Raw genomic sequence first — 21,892 nt, 5'->3', positions numbered from 1 at the left:
AAACTTGGGGTTTTACGATTGCAGAACAGAAGAAAGACCTTCGGAACGATTCACAATTGCCGATCTCGTTAGCAGACTGAATATTGTCTTCACTCGTAAACCAGTTGCTGTGGATTCGATTAAACAGTATTCCAATAAGCATGATTGAAAGTGAATGTTCCAAGCTTGTCGCACATGTTTAATACATTGAGCTTGCTAATCTAAAAAAAAAAGTCCTATAAGCTTATAGCCTTTAGGAATACGGTTCAGATAAACTTAGAGATATTATAGTTCGCCCACCACTTCTAGGTCACTTCTTGGCTTTGTGCCAAGAATAGTCGATTCATGCTGAAGGGGAGAAAGAAATGAAGGATGTACGAATTGGTCGCCAACATGCGAAATCACGTGCTTTCTTGTCTGTCGCTGTACTAGTACTAGCTTGATTTTTGTTGTTCTCTTTTTGCATTATTTTTTTATTATTAATTTGTATATGATGGATCCAGTACAGTCAACAAGTTCTGTTGTTACACGTTTCAGTAGCTCTTGCAAAAGAATATTGAATAATGTGCTGACATTCTGAGAAAAAGAATCGTCAGAAGGCCGTCTTCTTGTTCCCCTTTCTCAAGTCATAAAACGTGCAAGTGCAATTGCGGGCGTATCGGGGTCGACTGCTAAAAGAATTCGTAGGGAATCAAAAGGTGAAGGTAAGCCAAAATTTAAATCTCCTAAAAAAAAGCGCCAGAGAAAGAAAACCATCGAAACCGTAGCTTTGAATGATTTTGATGTAGACGTTATAAGAAGAACTATTCACGAATTTTACGTGGTCGAGAAAAGAGTGCCAACTGTTCCGAAATTGATTCCTGTGCTTAAAGAAAAAATTAATTTTTCTTGGAAAAGAGAAACTTTAAGGAAAATACTTCATGAAATCGGATTTTGTTTTAAAAAGTCCCAGAATAAAAGGAAACTTATCATGGAGCGAAGTGACATTGTTTTATGTAGAACGCAGTATTTGCACGTATTAACACTCTACGTACATTTTTCCAACTGTTATACAAGCAAAATAGTTACACTTTAAAAACAGCAATGTTCGTAAAAGAAAAGCTAAATTTTCCGACCTGTAATAATAAACAAACTCAGTTTGTTTATTATTACATCCCAGCAGACAGACTGATTACCCTATTATCGGAATGGATTCTCCTTTTTCTGACATGCGCAGTAGTTTCGAGGGACCTCAAATCGGTGGGCGAACTATACACGTGCTAATAATCTGAGATGTGTTGTAATAATACTAATCAACTCCTCACTAACCGTTTGAGATTTTTTCCAGATACACTAATAGTAAGAGGTTCCAAAACTCATTTGCTATTGATGATGCCGTACGTCCGGAAAAAAAAGCTGGGTTCGAATCCGGTTCTAGAATGTAAATAACTTTATAAAGGATTTTCGATTGAAGCGATTTAGACTGTGTTATACCCATTTGGCAGAATTGTTCCAGTAACTTAAGTTTTTCATTCAACAGATAAAAAAAAAAATACTGACCGAGAATAGACGCAGTTGGCAGACATATTAGACTATGCAGATTGGATTAACTGTCCTGTCAGCGCATTCATTAAGTTAATATGAAGCCATGTTACTTGACAGTAACAGGTCGCTGGGCCTAACACGCAAGGAGTAAATGAAGAATACTAATGATATTGTTCGCATATGGAAACTAGTACGTTCCCTAGAGAGACGTAGTGTTACAATTCGACTGCATTTGAGAATGACTACGTATTGAACCAATAAGCTTAAGTAGATCAAATTACGATAGGACCTGTACAGAGATATGAGAAGTACGTATCAAAGTGTGACTTATTTGTGGGACAAAAAGTGAGACAAAAAATTACTTAAAGAGAAGCGCTTTGAGGGTATAGCAGGAATAATATAGTCATGGATAAAATGTGATGAAACCTCGGTCTAAAGGCAAGGAAGAATACTTGACATCACTCAAAAGGGAAATGAGTAGCACATTACCGTAATGACATTTCCTGGTAAAGGTTATTTTTATCTTTCGACAGAAATGTCGAACTTTTTACAGTCACGTTTTGTTCTATAGTGATTTACATTCGCATGAAATCATTTCTAAAAATAACAGTCAGAGGTTGGAATTATGTTGTTGAAGAACACGTTATTAACGAAGTGGTTTTGGCTACGTAATCTGCAAGTTATTTTCTGTCATCAAGATATTAGATGCGTTTATTCTTGATGTAAATCCGTAATATACATATTAAGAATGCAAGGTTATCAGACTGATGTAAAGCATTTTTGTATTTCCCGTGATAATATTCGTTTACGCTCTCTGAAGAAGCGACTCACGAAACGATTTATGCGCAGTGTCGTCAGCTACAAGGTTGTTTACTATGTTTATATTCAGAGTAATGATGCATGCATTTAATGACCTTTAAAAGTCTTAACTTCCTTAAAAAGTATGAATCTCAAAGAAGCTAAAGATCTTATACTACAAAGCATATGTCGTTGTTCACAATCTTCTCCCAATGCAAAAAAAAATTATGTCAGAAAAAACGCAATTCGCTTGTTACAATTGTTCAATAGAGTTATGCCATCTTATACATACTTATTTCTTATATAATTGGTGCAAAAGCTATGCATGATGTAGTATCATATGCGGCGATTATATAACTAATAAATGCGCTGAGATAGCCGTCAAAAAAGAAGAGGATGTGCACTTCTCTGGGATATTTACTTCCCTGTCAGTGATCTGAGAAGAGCAAGGTCAGTTGTGCCTACGATAAGTCCTTACTTAACACGAAGATGTCTTTTTTTTAGTCAAGAGCAGACATCGTTTATAGAAAAACACGCATGGGCGATGTTTTTGACTTACGACGAAGGATTACATTTGCAATCGGAAAGATGTCTCTTGATAAGCTGTCCGAAGTAGTTTGAACTGCAGTATCATTCTAATATGTGAAAAGTTGTCAACGAAAACATACAAGCACACACCCAATTGTATCAATGACCTTACAAGTTTTAGAGCGAAAGGGATTCATTATTAAATTTCAAAGACAACAAAAGACTGTTATCTTAATAATATTAAGTTAATTAATATTCATAACTTTTGCTACCATTCTTTCTCGAATGCGCTGCATAACTCATCTATAAATCTATTATTAAAACTTCTGAAGAGTGCGTCCTGGATTAATCAGGATGCAGTTGGATGGTTACTCCAAGAACAGAGGATTGATAACGGACATATTAAAAATATAGTAATAAAAAGGGAAGTAATTACCAGACAGTGCATAATGTGGCATTTCAAACTTTCAACAGTAGGCAAGGAAGGAAAAAATATGACCTACGATTTAAACTTTCACATATTATTATGAAAGTATGATAATAATTATAAGACTCGTAAAAGGGGGCTCGGAGTAACATTCTTGTAGAATGTTACTTTTGAAATGCATCTGCTGACTTGGTAGACTAAGCGGATGAAGTCTCCACTCTCCAACTAAGGTTATCAGTTGGAATTCCGCTGCAGCATGGATGGCTGTCTTCATATTAGCCGATGTTTTTTTTTTTTTTTTTTGCTCGGTGTGATTTTACAAAAGACCGAATTAGTTTTATATGTTTGAAGTATAATTTTTTGAAGTAAAGAACAACACTACCTAGTATTTCCCCTAAAAAAATAAAGCCCACTGCTATCTATTACTTAAGCAGGGAACTATCATTCATTTCTCTACTTATATGAATCCGTATTCATTCAAATATTGAAGGAGTTAAAAGGATAAGTAACGAGGCGAAAAGTCTACCTTGTGATTCCAAGAATGTTTAAACTTACACGTTAAAATATATTATTTTCAGATTCTTATAAAATGAATAATTCTGTGTACTCAGTTGATTCTACCTGCATTCACTTTGCGAAAAATGCCATCTAATGAGAAATTCTATTACATATATTCCTATACCACCTTAAAATCTTCTCTAGAGAAGTATATATGGAAAGTAAGAGGTAAAGGGGTAACTTCAATATTCTCTTGTAAAATGTATTGAAAAGTACTTCCCAGTATGTATATTCTAGATAATCATCATCACAATTCATTGCTTCAACCCATTTACTGTCAACATCACTGAAATGCCGCTGCATCCATTTTAATCGGCTTAACACAGCGCAATTAGATTGAATGTCTATCAGCATAATCTTTATGACTCCAAACCAGTTCAATGCTATATAAAAGAGTCCTCTGAGATGGATGATCTGCTAACTGATCTTCATCTGTAGCTTCAGCAGTACTTTCAAGAAGTCTTCAATAGAAATAAGTAGAACTGAAAGATACTTCTGACTAATCTTAAATATCTGATCATTTAGAGTAGCATCATTTGATTCCTTGTGTAACTGACAGGATTCCAAAAATATTCCCAGCGACTCATTCCCCAGTTTCCTTAAAATGGACCAAAAATAAATCAAGATTTTATTTTATTATTTTTTTGTTTGCTTTTCAATAAAAACTAAAACGCGATTTTTCACTCCAAACACTCCTCTGGTATTTGATGCCAAGCATTCATCTGGAATCATCACTTAGAAACTTCTTCTACACTGATAGTGGCCATCTGTGCTAAGGCACTCGATGATAAACTTAAGTTCAATTTTAGTCGGGACTAGAGCAACTTTTTCTCAGCCTTTCTTCGACTGGTTCCCGAGTTAGTCCATCTCTGGTTAGTCTGTGCCAGAGATGGACTAACCGGATTTTTTCTTCCTGACACACACTCTGGGTTCGTCATGTAAACTCAAGAAAATCGACTGTAGAACTCACACTATTTCAGACAATAGAATATCGTGTTCAGAACCACGAGATGGCAGCACTTGTTTGCCAGTCTCTTCATCAGTTGTTCTTATAATTAATTAGTGATAGTGCTTGGGTTAGTCATCTCTGATTGGCTGTCGGTGATGATTGAATTGTCCACACAGTCTCCAAAAATTAGGGATAAAACGGCTTTGCCGTCTCCCTATAAGGGAATAAAAGGCGTTAACTGATTTATTTGTTATTTATTTTTAGACTCATTAACATACCGTACGAGCTGTAACATTTTTTATCGCCCTGATTTAGAATCCCAAGTCCTGCGGGAGGCTCTTCTTCTATTCTGAAGATACGACCCATAAACATATGAACTTCACGATTAAATCTGAAAAATAAAATGCCCGTTAGGAAGAGAGTGACGAAAATAACACCCAACAATTATTAAAATGTCTTATTAAAAACAAATAAACAAACCACAAACATCGATAAAGACATAGCAATACTTACTTCATCAACAGGATATACATACTATACACAATCATCATAATGAGCGCTTCATACCACGTCACCTCGCTGTCATAAATAATCTGCAATTAATAGTAACGTTTCATAAACATGGCATCTTTCTTCTAAATGTCTTAAATTATTCACTACATTTATCAGCAGTAATGTGTTGACGTGTAAGAATTTTACCCGTCTAGACATCCCACAAATCCCATTATTGTAAGACATTATAAAGTTCGCACGGGCCATGTTCGACTGAACGTTATAGAGAACAGTTATTGAGTAAATATAGTTCTAATAAATAATGCACAACTGCTGCGTGCGGATATGAAAAAAGCGACATTTATATTCTCTCTTTTGGCACGGGCAGCATTTACAATATAATCCCCAACTGCACGAACATATATCACAAAATTGCATTACTGTCAGTTAAATATTAAAACACTCCCCTCGGTGTTGAATTTCTGTCTGGGATCACAAGTATGCTTAAAAATACTTTATCAGAAAAAAAAAGAGACTGTAAATAAATCATAATTCTACGAGCAGCATAATCCTGTTGGTAAGATCGTCTATAAAATGGACGTCTTTACGCAAATACTACTACATGTAAATTTCAGCTTGCTTTTACTCTAGCGCCGCCTACATTAAAATACAAAATCTATAATATTCTCGATTTTATGAAATAAAAATGAAAAATAGCGTTATGTATGAGGTCGGATGTCTTACGCTAGGAACCGAAAGTTAACTTTTTGCACATTTTTTTTTCATCTTATTAAATAAAAGAGATTTCGTAAAGGTAAAGGAGAATGGAAAACTAAGATATAGCACGCATCTATGACTGCTATTTTAAAATGATGAGTACATTTTTTTTCATAAGTTGAGAGACGTTATAAATTTTATTCGTACAAATTAATCTATATTAATTAATTTAATTAATAATTAAAATAGGAGACCCATTATATAACTACTGGGCGGAAAAATAAATATCTATGTACGTTCAAAGTATGCAGTATATCAAGTTTATAACACGTCATTTTTAATGGTTGTCTTCTGAGCCAATAATTTTCAAGTACACAAGACAGACGTAGTTATTGGTTGGCTTCTAGAGTTCTCAAACAACAAATCTTTCCCCCAATAAGCTACGCAATGCCAAGTCGGATACCAAGACATAGATCTTCTATGACTCCTCATGACAATGCAGGAGTCAATGAAATTATTTTGAGAATGCTAAGGGTAACAGATGTTAATTTTATTACTCATATTAATATGTTCTTAGCTTGTTTCTTCTGGGGGTGGGGACTCGTACCTTCTAACAACTTATGAGAGATTAATGTCATTCTCAGTGTGAAAACACTAGATATCTCTTGTATACACAAGATTTCGACAAAAGTCTCTTTCTCAGACATATGGTGTACGACTACGCTACTTTGCAAATTCGTAATTCCAACTACATCCCACCTAGTTTCCAATCTCGTCTAGGACACGAGGAACTTTTATTATTATTATTATTATTATCTGAAGTTGGCCTGTCTTATATGGGGTTGACAGGGCTTTTAATTCCGTAAAACAGGCACATTTCCCGTAAGAACTATTGCAATTTACAGGCTTAATACAGTCTTAAATTCATCAGTAATTTCAAAACAATCACGACTCCAGCCCCATCCACTAACTTCATTATCAGTATTTCCATTTTTCTTTGGGTTTTTAGTGGGATTTTCAACCCAGTAAGTTTTATTATTAGTATTTCCATTCTTCTTTTTGGCAGTAACTTAGGTTGTTCATCCCCCAAAACAGAAATACAACCCAAAAGAACACAATAAGCATACACTACTTGGAAAGAAGTCGATGGACACCATAGTGTGAGAAACAAACATCCGTTGTGCTCACCTTAATAAGATGTAGGATCTCCTTTCATGCGATGACTGGAGCAATCCTATGCGGCATACTTCGATAGCGATCAATGGGAATTTTGGGCCATTTTTCCTGTAATGAGGTCCTGGACTGTTGTGGGGCAGACGCCCCTTGACTCCGACGCTCCAGTTCATCCCACAGATGTTCAATAGGGTTGAGATTCCACAAACCAGGCAGTTACAGCAGCGGCCTTATGACACGGTGCATTGTCCTGCTGAAAGAGACAAGTTAGTTCAGTAACTTGTCTCCTTTGTATTGTATTGTCCAGAATGTTCAGATATACCCCTCGGAGTTCAATGTTTGTGGCACCACAAACAGAGGTTCGAGGTCAAACCAGGAAAAACAGTATCATTGGTCACACCGCTACCTTCATAGTCGGGGTTAGAGAAGTTCACTAGGCATCTGCCACACCCACACCCGTTCATCTGCGCGGTAGACCGTGTAGCACGATTTGTTGCTCCATGCAGCTTTTCAGGCTTAAACGTCCCGCTGTACAAGTTCCTTGCACCACTGAAGACGACACTACATGTTATATCGGGTACTGTGGGCTTGGATATTCCAGTGCTAACATGGAAATCCATGTTTTGAGCCTAGGTTCTGAACGACTTTGGGCAGATTCGTGTTAATCAATGCCGGAACTCCGCATTCAGCGTTTCGGCCGATGAATGGCGTCTTTACATATTATCCTTCGTAGCACCCTACTCCCACTTTCAGTGAGTGTGGTGGGTCATCCATTATGGGTGGCACGTGCAGTTGACTCCCTACACTTCCATCTCAGTATGGTATCACTGATTGTTGACTTTGGATGGCCGGTCAACAATTTGCTAAACAGATAGGCCTGCAACATGGCATCCTATCACAACGCCTCTTTCAAACTTCGCCAGTTCCATTCTCTCAGCCATTTTACCCGGACATAGTCGCACTGACTTACGAGCACCACATTTCTTCAATTTATACCGGATATGAACACGTGACTCAGTACATGGCACGATGCTACTTGCCCATGGGGGTGCGTTGACTTTTTGCCAAGCGGTGTACATCGTATAATGAGTTCTGTGCGGATGTATTAATTATAACAGAAAAAAAAATATAAACATTTTAATTTACGAACTGCAAACTTTCATTTTTCCCAGCTCTTCAAAACAATAATTAAAAAAGTAAAGTAAAAACAATCTTGGTTCATAATTTATGTATAAGGGCATCCAAATTTAACCTTTGTTTAGGTTTCAGAAATTCCATAAATCGACCGTGAACGATTTTATTGTTCCGCACGCTACTTTTATCACCTATCCCAACTTCTTGTCAAGAACAGTTGCCTCGTTGAGATTTGGTGTTCAAGTTAATTACTTTTCGCGATACACCAACAGCTGCGGAGTTCTCTTTAAAGGACACACACACACACACGCACATACAGAGAGAGAGAGAGAGAGAGAGAGAGTTAAAAAAAACTTTATTTTATAGGTAAATTAGGGGTATATGGCTCAGCGCATGACAGTGACGTGTGTGTGTGTGTTCGGAAGCTCTAGTTAATACAGATTATAATCTTTTTCCATTTACTTCTCCCTGTAATGCGATACTAATGTTAGTATGTTATTCTTATGTTATTGCTGTTTATTACTAACCTTTCTATAAGTAATCATTTAAGGATTAGGCTATTTATATAATGTCACTCAGTTTCTTTACGTTAAACAATCTACTCTTTATGAGTAGAAAATTAGCGAACGAATTTCAATTTGGTACTTACGATTATAAGGATGATCACGGTCATGGAATAGAAGAGGGAGTCTCGAAATAAGGGCCACCAGGATAAGTACACCACCTACATATGAAAACAGTAAAAGATCCTTTATTCACTAAACGTATAATATTGCATTAAAAATCATATTCTTGGTTAACTGGTTTAGACAAGTGTGTAGTTTTAACGTTTAGCATAAGAGTTTGATTAAACATTGGATTACTTTTCAGGGAAATTGTACTTGTTGGATGAAATTCAATTGCGTGTTCCTTTTTTTTCAACTGGAATTCATTATTTGCAACCACGTTCTTGAATACTTATTGTAAAACTATGCGGATATAAAGTCATTGACATTTAGCACGCTATGCGAACAATATTGCGTGATCGTATTACCATCTCGTAGTACATGGAGTGAGAAAAAAATTTCAGCCTTAACTTCACTGCAGATCCAATTACCGTATACTAATCATAATGTAGGTTTTCAGGAATAGAGTGAAGGGCAAAAGGCCAAATAAAAAATCTGTGCCATTTTCGTGTTAGGAGATTGGAATTGTTGGTAACCTTCTACAGTTCTAGGTAGAGCTTATGTTAGCATTCGGAACAATTTTACTATTAATTTGTTGTATTCATGGTCACAAACGAATACTTATTACGAAAGTAAACTTACCCTCCCTGAAAACAGGCCACAAATTCCAATAACGAATAGCACATTGAATACAGCTGATCCCACAATTGTACCCGTTCCAACATCCCCCTTGGCTACCAAAACCCCTGAAAGAAAGAAGAAAAAAATAGTATAATATTCAAGAAAATAATTTATTTATTTATTTATATAATAAATCTGTTATTCGTCTAGTTCAATGACTTACGAAGTATTTATTACCAATATTAATACAATCCTAAGGATTGTATTAACCTAGAATGTCTTACGCTCGATTAAGATGGGGGATATTATGAATCCAACTATATTTTATAGTCAAACATGGAAATAAACCTTAAAATAAAAAAATAATCAGTCAGTATTTTGATTTATTAATAACAGAAGCTGCTTTATAATAAATTATAATCAAACCTCCGTGAAATAGCAAGTAATCATTGCAAAATAAGCCATCATCAAAATAAATTTTATGTAACTTTAATAAAAACTTAGTTAAGAAGTATTTCTTTATAAAAAATCGTTGTCCTAAGAAAGACACACCCATACCCGAACTAAGCCAAATTTGGAAATAAATCACGATCTAATAATAGCAGATACTGACGGGGAAGAGAATATATGAAAGTTGGCTCGATTCCAACCGCTTAATTGCATCTTTAATAAATGAGTCCTCAAAAAAATAGATATTTTTGAAGATAGAATGTCAGTGGGAACATTATTCACATATATGTGTATATACAGTTGAGTTTTCAGCATTAGATTAATGCTATACTTATATTAGCACAAATATAGTACTAAATATTCAATTGGTTGTAAGATGTCAGTGCTGAATGTATAGCATATTAATTAATATGGCTATAATAATAATCTATCACTTTTAATTTTCATCAGTTTTGCATATGTTCATCCATTAGTGCAATTATAAAAGTGATAAATTATGGGAAGTGACGTCATTTGCGCATGACTGGTCGACTATCATCAGAAATTTACATTTCCAAGAATAAAATGCGAATATTATGAGAATAGCAGACGTTATAAAAATAATTTTACTGAAAGGTTATTTAGAAACGATTTATTTATAATATATTTTGACACATTCATTTTCGTATATGACTGTCAGTATCTGCTATTATATCCCGAAAATAGTAAAAGTTCCAGTTAATAAACTAAACTTCAAGTGAAACTGTAGTTGACACAGTAGATATCCAGTCTACTGGCAATGCTCCAAATGGGCACTGAGCATCATAATGTATGTTGCGGTTGATAGAGACAAATTGGGGGTCATATATCAGGCCTCGGAGATGCCACCTATAAGGTAGCTGTTCACAACTCTGCCAACGCTCATACATATAAATTTTATTTAGAATAGTCAACTAGCTAAGAGCAAAATATCTTATGTTGAAAATACTTCATTTATCGACCATTGTTGATTGGTATGTAGGCTACATCCTGGTTACTAGACTGGTCAGCTGGTTGTGACGCTGCAATTAGTGAAAAGTACGATGTCTGTTAACTGTTTTCAGAGTGTAATATATCTATTTATGCTATTTATGTATTTGCTTATTAGCTCTCTATTCGTTTTTGCGCGCACGCGCGCGCACGCACGCACACACACACACACACACACACACACACACACACACACACACACACACACACACACACACACACACACACACACACACACACACACACACACAGAATAATCTATTATTCCAAGGATATCGATGAGTGGAACATCACATTAGTTCTCATTGATGTAAATTAATTTATTACCCTAATAAAGATTTTATGCTTCTTTGACAAGAACCCACAAAAGTTCATTAACGCAGGATCTCCGAGTTCCTCAGAATGAATTTCTGCAATAAAATGGGAGTAATTTTAATAATTGACATTTTCTGAATGAAAAAGAGAAGAATGATAAAAGCAAACAAATTGAACTCATCAAAACTGTCTGCATCATTAGATTCCTCTCTTTTTAAAGTTGTACTTTTTTTTTTTTTTGTATACGGATATTGAATTACATTTTAGTAAAAGGAATTCAAATGATTTTATATACAGTCACATGTGCGTATTTATGTATATTCCCATGCCTTTTTATTTCTCAACCTTTTGGTTGTAAAAATCAATAGGTAGAATATCTCCACCATTCACATCGATAGAGTTGAGTTCGTTTCTACTAAGTTTGAAAAAAGTTTTCTTTTTTTTTTTTCTGATGTTTTCGTTGTGAGAAATGACGTTTTAGTCCTGGCTCAAAAGTTTGTACACAATTGAATATAAACATGAAAATGAATCTTGTCATGCTATTGAAGCATGAATTTACTTGCGTAAACTTCTTAGACAATCCAAATATTACATGGGAGAAACATCTGAGCTAGTCAGGTGTACCTGTATGGGGGGGGGCGATTCCCACTGAAGGATTGATTGGACCGTTTTGAAGATACAGTTGCAAGAGACAACTATTACCACATGCTGAACTCTTTTCCCAATTACTTGGGGAAAAGGATTAAAATTTATTTAATCCTTTAATCCTTTAAAAGGATTAAAAATTAAAATTTTAATCCTTTTTCCCAATTACTTGGGAAAAAGGATTAAAACCTAACTTATAAAATTGCTTGGTATCTTTAACATACTATATAACCAAGGTAAAAAATTTCTACATCTTACTCTCATCCTGAGATTTTATTTAATGAGGTCAAAGCACCGTGTGGCAACTTGTTTAGGTAAAATTCATATAAGCTCTGCATTACTTTAACCTTAGCATTTTTAGGTCTGGCTCCCACTAACGAGACCTCAATAAAGGTCGAAACCGGTGCGAGGTGGATCTGGCTCTGAGAAGCTCCGCTTGGAGGTAGGTTTTTGCCTGTCTCTGAGTGGGGCCACCACTGAGATTATGGCTCTACTTGGTGGTGGGGTGAGCCTGCCACTGGGTAGAGCCAATGCTGAGAAGTTCTTCTCGGTGATGTGGTGAGCCTGTCACTGGGCGGAACAACGCTGAGTTGGGCGATCTTTCGGGATCGTCTTATTTTTAGAGCCCGCTTCACCTATACAAAGGTCGAAACCGGTCTGGGTAGTGGCCCCCTGCCTTTAATGCATAGCATCATACATCTCTGAAAGGGGATGTGCTTTGCATTAGGGGAAAAATACTAAGGAAAATGATCGGAGCTTACTCCACCTTTACCACGAGTTGCCTCGGTATTGCACTACTTACAAGAGTTGCCTAGGTATGGCACTACTTGCAAGAGTTGCCTCAGTCTTGCACTACGTGCAGGCGCAAACCTGACATACTTGTCTGTTTGCTTACTTCGGAAAAAGGATTAAAACCTAGCTTATAAAAAAAAATATATATATATATAACAAACGTCGAATACACCATACTTGCATTATTGATGGATACAGTGTGATAATTATTATATTATTGGTCATGAATCCAATCTGCTGTCGAAAATCTCCGAGTTTTGCTGTAGTGGTGTAGAATAATCACAAGAAAAGCTTACTAATAATCTCGAAGTCATTAGAGCTGTAATATTCTCTGACATTATCACGTGATAGAATCCTAGCAGCATCGTAATTAATCCTTCAGGCTGACTTAATAATGGATATTTGACTACTGTAATGAGGTGCTTAATATTTCGCTTCTAATTGGGAATTCTAATTTAAATACTGTTTTATCCTGCACATACGGGAACTTAACATTCGAAATGATTATCAAAGAAAATGTAGGAAGAAGGGATTACAGTAAAATTCCTAAACTCATTTGTGTTATTATTAAGTTATAAATTACGACTATATACATATTTTTGTAATTAGGATTAACTCGGGATGTATACATTTATAAAATTAAAATTTAACTGAGTAGAACCCGAGAAAGAATAACAAAAACCTTTAATAAATCACGACTGGTTTCATCGGTGTTCCGACTTCTTCAGGTGAGTAAGAAATAACATAAGACATAAAAATAACAAGGTAAAAAACATGGACTTTCCAGCTTAATAAAAAGAAGCAGAATAGTAACAGTCATATTTCAATAGGTGACCGCGTGCTACCGTTGGCATGAGTTGAATGTGTGTGACAACTAATTTTAGAGCGCCAGTATTGGATTACTGCGCTATGGGAATCAGGCAAATCGTAGCTTAGATTGTTGTTCAAGTGTGAAGGGTCCAGAACTATTTCTTTTGATTCTATAATTCGTCTTTCAAATTCATCCTTGCATATATATAAATTGGTTGTGCGGTCCCAATCAACTTGGTGTGGCCGTTCTTCGAGGTTAGAGTTTGCGGAGAAGAGCACATGACTGGAAAGGGCGCTCGTTCGTGTTCTATTGTAGGAGATGTCACGTCTATGTTCCTCAAGACGAAGTGAAACAGATTTATCTGTCTGGCCAAAATAAAGTCGACCACAGTCGCACAAAACTTTATAAACACCAGGAAAATGCAGTTGGTTGTGTTTTGGTTTTGGTTGACTCAGAAAAGAACGAAGTAGAAAGAAATACGAATTATAGAATCAAAAGAAATAGTTCTGGACCCTTCACACTTGAACAACAATCTAAGCTACAATTTGCCTGATTCCCTTAGCGCAGTAATCCAATACTGGCGCTCTAAAATTAGCTGTCACACACTTTCAACTCATGCAAACAGTAGCACGCGGTCACCTATTCAAATATGACTGTTGCTATTCTGCTTCTTTATATAAAATTAAAATTAAATTTTAATTTTATAAATAAATAAATAAATAAATATATATATATATATATATATATATATATATATATATATATACCTATCACTTTCGGGTTGCGTTTCCCGTCATGCTTTCCTATGTGAATATATATATATATATATATATATTCACATAGGAAATTCACTATAATTCACTATATATATATATATATATATATATATATAATCCTTTAAATGTTTGATGTAAATCAGTAGCAAAGTAATATCACGAACAGAAATGTATCCATCCGGGTACTTACCTAAAATGGCAGTGAACAGTTCTGGAGCTGAGCTCCCAGCAGCCATAAACGTGGCTCCGGCAACATCTTCACTCAGATTAAGACGCTGTAAAAAAATAAGGAAAAAAAAATTCTAATATCTTCAGTATAAATTCTAGAAAATTTTAACTCACGTAAATAAGTTTTGGACTTTTTTATTAATGCATTTGAGTGTGCGTTCGCTTTTGGTCTGATTAGATTTATTTTATGAATGCTTTTAGATATATTGAACATGCAAGAAACATACAAAAAAAACTGAAAAGAGAAAGTTGATATTTATTTATAGGTGATATAACTTAGTCCTTAATTAGTCCTAGTTCAACAAAAAGAGATACAAAAAAGAAAGAAATTCTGTTACATGGCATATTTTCCTATGACAAACTCGTTTCCCCCCCCAACAAAAAAGGCATTACGTGATTTATAGATGATCCCATCTCCTAGCTGAAATGTAGCTGGGTCGTATCATTACCCTTTTATGATAAAGGAGACTTACATTACATATCAAAGTTGCCGATTTTGTTTCATTGTTGTTTATTTTATTTATATACCTTTTCCTGCACAATGACTGTTTTTTGTCGTTGTTTAATTCATAGATTATTTCTATGAATAAATATTTCAACCATCGAGCAGTAAAAGTGCTTTTTTTATTTGGTAGTTTTATTTCCGTCTTTGCTATTCATAATATCGAAGAAAGAATTATAGATACAGGGTGGCGCAAAAGTAGCGAAGGGGTTTACAATAATAACGTTTTAAATTGTAAGTTTTGAATTTATTTCTCTTCAAAACAGTAACATATAATGGTTGGAGAATTTTATGAGCTAAGTATGGAAGACTAGGACCTGTAAGTGGCCGCTTTTTAGCTTCACAAAGTTAGGCTTTTTTGAGAACATTTTCCATTACGGGTATCATGAGTATCTGGCGTTAATTCCGTATTTCGGCTCGAATGTTCTCCTTGAGCTGCTCTGTGGTTCTGGGTTTATTCACATACACCCTCTCCTTAAGATGTCCCCCAAAGGAAAAAGTCAGGGCCGTTAAATCTGGCGAACGAGCGGGCCAATTGAATGCAGAATTTCTTGAAATTAGACGTTCGCCCAAAATCTCCCTTAAGACCCCTATCGTGGCTCGAGCTGTGTGTGTGTGTGTGTGGGGGGGGGGTTTGGAACCACATCTCTGGAATATCAGAAAGAGCTGGTCTTAAAAAAATTGTTGAATTCATATCTCGATGTCGCTCACAGATTACAGTTACGTTGCTTTGGGCAGAGCCTGGTCTTCCTGATCTTGGCAAATCTCGCACTGCACCTTGCTGCCGAAAACGTCCCACCAATCACCAGATCATCGATTCAGAGGGTGTTCGCGCATTAAAATGACGACGATAGGCTCGTTGGGTCTGGATTATTGAACGGTGTTCAGAATAAAGCTCTATGATCTTGGTTCGTTGCATAATGGTGTAACGTTCCATACTGAATCTCCCAGATGTACTTCACAAGCTCTGAAAAGAAAAATTAGAACAACATTGAATTTCAAAAAGTTATGATTTTTTCCCCCAACCTTTCGCTACTTTTGCGCCACTCTGTAAAACTGACTGCATGTAAATTCAGAGAAAAAGCTTACCTCTGTCGTTATAAACTGAAATTGTTGTAGAACATTACAGCAACTAATCAAGTTGTACTTTATGAATTTGGCTATAAAACATCTACCTGTCCAACACACGGACAATTTTAGAAAGTTTGTCGAGGAAAAAATACAGTAACATGAAAAAGAAAATCCATCGAACATTAATACCTTTGCCTATACATTGGAAGCTATGACCATGGGAATATATCCATTGAACCCATGACATCTGATATCAGATGATTCATCTGGGCGTGGCATAAATCACGTGTGTATGTGTGTTAAAGAAGCGTTAGTATACTAACCGACCAATTCAATCACTATCGAAATATGGTAATATTTCGTTCATTTATTATTAATTAAATAATAAACAATTAATAGTTAATTTAGTTAGTAAATTATATTTGATTTTCAATGATAATGGATGACACAGTAGGGTGAAAAGCTTTCCCCAACCTCCAAATACCATACTGCGCCCATTCAAGCAAAACAAAGAAGTTTATTATAACAGTAAATATAGACAATTAGAGACAGCTGGAATAAAAAACAAACCCATCAGTGAAAAACATCGCCGCTCACAGACAGTATAGTGCACTAAAATAACGTACAATGGCCTAAGAACTATTTTAAAATAACTTTTTTTTTCATCACGAAAATCTGAAATCTTATGTATCGTCCAATACCACATTTAGTTCACTTTGCGTTAATACTTGGATAATGTTTTTGCGGCATTCACACACAGACACACAGAAATTTAGTTCGCTGGAAATTTTCGAAGAGACAGATTAGGGACATTTTGTCTGTGGCAGGTGGATGTCATGAATACAAAAAAAAAAAAAAAAAAAAAAAAAAAAAAAAGAAAGAAAGAAAGAAAGAAAGAAACTTTCAAAGACATCGAACACAACTATTTGCCTGTCTGAATAGATGTGCGTTTTGTCATTTTTAAAGGCGTCCATCTGTGATTTTCTAACTTGGCACAATGCCTATGCACGAATCGATCGATGCAACCTGGACATCAATGCTTGGTGTGTCTTTGTAAGAGAAATCCAGCATGTAATAGCATTTCCCCTACACTCCCCCCCCCCTTTTTCGCTTCCCTCTCGACACATATCTTCCAATGACGTGAGAGCTGCTTTATATGTACATGAACAGTAACACCGGATCCGTGTTTGCTGATGACCTATGACCCTCGGATGGTTGTTCGCAATAGTGCTTAAACAGGAGAGAGAAATACGTCTGTTTCACGTCAACTGCTACATATTTAACTAAGTCAAACTCCAAATCCACTGGTTACGGCATTCCGACATGAATTACGGAACATTAAATTCTAACTCGTACACCAAGGCCAATCAATAAACCATTTCTAAGTTTATTTCGAGGTAGGAAAGCATTATGATCACTGCTAAATTTACTTCGGTATTATAAATCAGTTAAAATTGCTTTAATAAAGCCATAGTAATGTCGGTGAGCTACTCTAGTCTTTGTAAACGTCAAATAAGTAAAGATAGACAAATGGTGTGCGAGAAAACGATAGACAAAGAAGTTGGTGGTTTTAGTGGATTTGAAAGAATTGATTTTGGGAGCGCCATGAACTTTATTATTTATTATCCTCCTTGAAGATGAAAGGTTGGAGACCGCTTTAAACTGGCTGGCGGATCGATTTCTTCACAGTTTTATCTATTATTTCGTTCTGCGGAGGAATGTAGTTGAAAAGGTGTAAAGATCTGAGTTTAGTTTGAAATAAAGCAGATCGTTGTTATACTTATGATAATGCAAGTTTATATGCGTACATCACTTAATTAATAAAGCATAAATTAAAGACGTAGAGGCGATATTCTACTTGTTATATAACTTTATTCTATATTCCCACATAGAGAGATTACACAGAGTATAGAACATTAATTTTCTACATTCTGCGTAATCTTTCTCTAGGATTGGTTTAAAAGTGAAAAAAAATATTAATTAGTTTTTTGCATTATAAACTATTCAATAGAAACGATCTTGATAATAACTTAATATTTATATTTTATATTCATGTATATTTCCACATATATTGCTCGTATCAAACTCAAAAATATTTATGGAGTGTCTTAAAAGAATGATTAGATCTTAAATTTTTTTTCTTAAAAAACGATTTTTCCCTTTCTTCTTAATTAGGACAACAAGTCACTTAAGATCTATCCAGTAGAAGAAATAGATATCGGTAAGTAACGAATTCTGTCTTTTTTTTTTTTTTTTTGCTTTTTAGATTAGCATCAGAAGTTTGCGTAAGCATTCAAAGTAATTAGATACCAGAAAAAGTTGTTGTTCACAAGTTGCGACAGACGTTTTAGATGGAGCTTAATTAAAATTTACATCTATATGTTTTTTTGTTTGTAGAAACCTTCTTTTTTTTTTCTTTACGTTTCGAAGTTAGAACGAGAAAGGTAGGACAACGTCTGTAAGTGTTCTAAATCAGCAATCAACTGTTAACTGAAAGGCAACGTTAGTATGATAAATAATAACTAAATGAGAGTTATGGGAATTCACGCATTTATTTTAATCAGACTACTGAGTCCTTACCCTACTCTGTCGTGTAGATATAGCCTTGGTCACGTGTCTTTAATCACAAACGTACTGGTTGAAGAATCCATAGAGTACAAACTTTATCAACATTGCCTTCTGTCAATTGTTTTTACACTGAAAAGCAATTTTACTTACAAACGTATGGCCCAGCTATCATTGTGCGTTATCTCCTCCCGTCGGTGTTTTTTTACACGCCAAGTTCAGGAGAAATCTTTATCATAAGTCACTTCAAACCCATGGATATGTTGGTGATACATAAACGATATAATTATTATTTTAAAGGATATTCTAAAAGACCTCAATAAGTCCGTATATTTCCAGCCTGAAAGACAGCATCCTACTATGGACTTTCAATCCAGTGAACTTCTACGCACCCAAGGTATCCTAAATAGAAATCAAAACCTCTTCCACGATAACTAGAATTTTTTTTTTCATACGAAAATGCAGCACATCAAACCTTTACTATGCTGGCAACTATCTAAAATATATGCGTAATAGTGGACTGCTTACATCTAATGCGATGGATATATTCATCCATCGTATTAGATGTATTAGTGTATCATTGATTGATTTGCAGTCTACTTTCTCCAGGATGAAAACTTGTCCATAGATCAGTAAGTTTCGGGTTTCTATCCGTGTCGGCCACCCATCACATGACCTTTGTTTTGTAAGAATTTAATGAACTGATTATGCGTTAAACTCGCGCATTTTTCAGGATTCATATAATTATGGTTCCTTTCTACAGCATCATGAATCGATTTCGAACTCGACCCATTAGCGTTTGTTTTTGTTAGGAATAGGCTCCAGACCTGAGAAACAAGTTTGACTTACATGCTGCCACTTACACACCACACGCACAAATTCAGAGGTTGTCGACATTGATGACAACCTCTGAATGCCTAAGAAATTTTATTTCCATTTAGAGCAGCAGTTGGAGGATCTTAAAACAATTTCAGGCTATTTTGGAGACGTCTCAAATATCATTTGTCGACTTGACTTGCATGTTTTCAGGACTGCGATAGTCACCTGATTTAGGATCGTACCATTATCATGTTATAACAGCTATTTGCAACGTACACAGAATGCTGCAAATGGAAATAAAATGTCTTAGGCATTTGAACACACATGGATAATTCCCGAGTCCCGTATTGTGAAAATCCGCGATGACAGATCCGAAAATAAGTGTCCTCCCATAAGACTATTATATTGTAATAGGACATTTAATCCTAACGTCATAGTCTGCTGTGATTGTCTGTGCCTGTACTTCCCGGCGGGCGGAGTTTTCTTGATCGTGACAGACCATTGAATCAAATATACTAATACAATGGAATAAGATGAGCTAATAAACAAGCAGAAGAGGATTTATTCATTAAATTATAAGAACATATTTATAAAATGCTTATTTTTTGTTTGTTTTCTGATATATTTGTGTAGTGTAATTTGGTTCCTTCTAGTTTTGTTATTAAAATAAGCCGAGTGGATTCAAAATTAAAATGATTTCGCATTTTAATTACAGATTCTAATTATAGAACTTCATTAATTTTAGCCGATGAGAAATTATTATCATATCACCGATTAAAAATTAAATTATAACGAAAACATTACTTATAACGAATCTTGGACCAAAGAGTGAAAATTGTCTTATACCAACCAAATAAACATTCATCTTAGAAGGCTTTTAAACACAATCGTTTATATTCCATACAATTTGAAGTTGTTCACAGTTCAAACGTAAAATGTGGATATTTCAACGCGATCTTTGTACATTTACTGTATTCAAAGAGTGTCGAGTAAAGGTGGTGGTGGTTTTTCCCTTCAGTCGTTTCCAATTCTAGGTGACTTTGTAAGCATTGCCCACAAAGTGTTCCAGGTGAGATTTTTTTACATAGTAGTTCACCGTTGCTCCCCTCCCCACCCCTACAATTTCATCCGGGCTCGGGACCAACATTTAGCTAGGATGTATTCATGACTGTAATCCGTGTGCGTTCACGGGGCAGGTTTACCGCTTCTGGGGGTCGAAAAACCATATCAAAGTGAAAAAAATAATACCTCCGTATGAGCCGTATGACCGGCTAACTCACCTAACTCGTCGCTATGTGTAGGTTGTGTTTGAAATTACAGGAATCTAAAGCTATGAGGTCAAAGTATTAGGCCTGTTAACTGCGGGTGATCTTTTAGCCAGTTTTTCTGTTTTTGCGTTTGAAAACAGGTTCAAGAACAAAGGTCGAATATCATGACGCAATTACTTCTATCACACTAATATCGAAGTGAAGAAGCCTGACTTTATAGCGAAGATAAGAAATGAATTAGCGCTTATCGACGTACAGCGTGTTCGACAACTAATCTACTCTCCATGCTGATAAAGATGATTACTATGCTGAAAGCAATTATATGGAATTAAGTTTTGAATTCTCTCTGGTTGATTTCAAGATACTTTTGTGCGTACCTTGCAGAGGACAGAACATACTGATGGAGTACTAAACCCACTACTTCAACTAGATTTCCCTCTGGAGTTAGAGTGGGATTCCCATAGAAACATTCATGTATTCTCTGATTGGTTTGTATGTTTTCAAGGACGAAAAAAACCGAGGTTCCAAGAGGAAAAATCATGTCGCCTTTTTTTATGAGACCGGGAAAAGTATATACAGTCGAAAAGCCAACATAAAGGGTCCTGGTGTGTATTTGAATTAGTTCTTTTATTTAGAAAAGCATATTCCTATATTCTCGCAACTGCGCGGAGGTGTTACATTCACGTAATTATCAGCCATACTGAACTCATAACCCTAGCTTAATTGTAGTAATGTAATACTCCACCCACCTACCCACACCCACACACACACACACATACGCCCGCGCGATTTCGGATTTATCCTTAGAATTTTGTAATAATTTCCACGAACTTTTCAATATTAACCACACGGAGTCTTCTTGGTAATGGGAAACCTGATATTTTTCGGAACAATCGTATTTAATGGCTCCGGATGTCTTTTGTGTTATAAGATTTCAATATTGTTATCTTCTTTAAAGATTTAATGGCAACCCTTATGTGAAGGCATGTTCTCCTATTTCTACAATTCCAATTCATTTGACTGAATGAAAACAGCTAAGACATTTAATGAGACGCTTCTTTTGTAGAGAAGTCAGTG

At 35.5% G+C, this 21,892-nt stretch overlaps 1 protein-coding gene across 1 annotated transcript in view; it reads right to left on the bottom strand.

Annotated features, from left to right (window-relative positions):
* The window catches only part of LOC150102230 (sodium/potassium/calcium exchanger 3-like), a 119,301-nt gene that overhangs the window by 30,142 nt on the left and 67,267 nt on the right, over positions 1-21,892 (bottom strand). Inside the window, exons 4-8 of the mRNA XM_090398687.1 lie at positions 14,553-14,637; positions 9,587-9,690; positions 8,929-9,003; positions 5,277-5,356; positions 5,042-5,154 (exon numbers count right to left, since the gene is read on the bottom strand). Coding sequence (XP_090254813.1) covers positions 5,042-5,154; positions 5,277-5,356; positions 8,929-9,003; positions 9,587-9,690; positions 14,553-14,637 — 457 coding nt within the window. The remainder of the gene's footprint in view (positions 1-5,041; positions 5,155-5,276; positions 5,357-8,928; positions 9,004-9,586; positions 9,691-14,552; positions 14,638-21,892) is intronic.

The sequence above is a fragment of the Typopeltis vanoorti genome, chromosome 10 (genome assembly GCF_054136105.1).
Source record: "Typopeltis vanoorti isolate ZY-2024b chromosome 10, IOZ_Tvanoo_1.0, whole genome shotgun sequence".
Taxonomy (NCBI): domain Eukaryota; kingdom Metazoa; phylum Arthropoda; class Arachnida; order Uropygi; family Thelyphonidae; genus Typopeltis; species Typopeltis vanoorti.
Note: the sequence above shows the minus strand (reverse complement) of the source record. Positions and strands in the feature narration are given on the sequence as shown.